Here is an 823-nt window from a genome sequence, read left to right as displayed (position 1 = left end):
CGTGCATGAAGATGGCAAGGCAGACAGAGTGTTTACATACCAATGCAGCGCCGGACAACAGAACAACCACCTCGTCCAAGTACTTCTTTGGGCTCATACTTGGCATAGAATCCCTTTGCTGCATCCCGGTCAGGGAGAACATCGCCATCGTCGTCAACTGCCATTTTCATATGATCTTTTTTATCTGGAATCAAATAATCCCTTTTCCAATCAGCCTGTTAAAATACTTATGGATTTCATGATATTGGTTTTCTAGGGAAAGGGATACAGTATTTCCCTTTCAAACAGTACATCCGTAACAAATGTTAAGTCATAAATTTTCATCATCTATAAGCAAGTCTTCACTAATCTTACCCCCCCAATATATAAGAGCTTTTTTTTTTTTTTATTCTAGCAATAAGCATCCATTTGTAAGCAATGTTGCCAAATAGTGAAAAACATGTATCAAAACCAAAGGGCTGATACAAGGATTATAATATAGATGACATGACTAGAAATCACTAAGTACATAGCCTTGAAAAAAACAAAATAAGTAACTACCTTGTCTTCAGATACATTAATAAAATGGGAAAAAATTAATGATAAACAAGCAAGCAATAATGAGACACTGACATGTTAAAACTGGCAAAACAGGTATACAGGCAACCAAGCAATCAAATTCAAAATCAAGTAGAAGTTTATTCATGCAGACAAGATAAGGTGACATTATGGCATGCGGTCTGGGCAGGCAAGTAAGCAATATACAACATACATGTAGATAAGCAAACACACAGTTAATGTCAACAGCAAGCAAAAGATTAATTATGTTAATATTAATCAGTTG

General features: G+C 35.6%; 1 protein-coding gene across 1 annotated transcript in view; it reads right to left on the bottom strand.

Moving 5' to 3' along the window:
• LOC119581779 (phosphorylase b kinase gamma catalytic chain, skeletal muscle/heart isoform-like) overlaps positions 1-823 on the bottom strand; it is a gene marked incomplete at its 3' end in the record, with an annotated part of 27,775 nt that overhangs the window by 21,320 nt on the left and 5,632 nt on the right. Inside the window, 1 exon segment of the mRNA XM_037929909.1 lies at positions 41-184. Coding sequence (XP_037785837.1) covers positions 41-170 — 130 coding nt within the window. The 5' untranslated portion in view covers positions 171-184.

Source organism: Penaeus monodon, chromosome 15 (assembly GCF_015228065.2).
Source record: "Penaeus monodon isolate SGIC_2016 chromosome 15, NSTDA_Pmon_1, whole genome shotgun sequence".
NCBI classification, from domain to species: Eukaryota; Metazoa; Arthropoda; class Malacostraca; order Decapoda; family Penaeidae; genus Penaeus; species Penaeus monodon.
The sequence above is the reverse complement of the archived record's forward strand: the minus strand, read 5'-3'. Positions and strand labels throughout refer to the sequence as shown.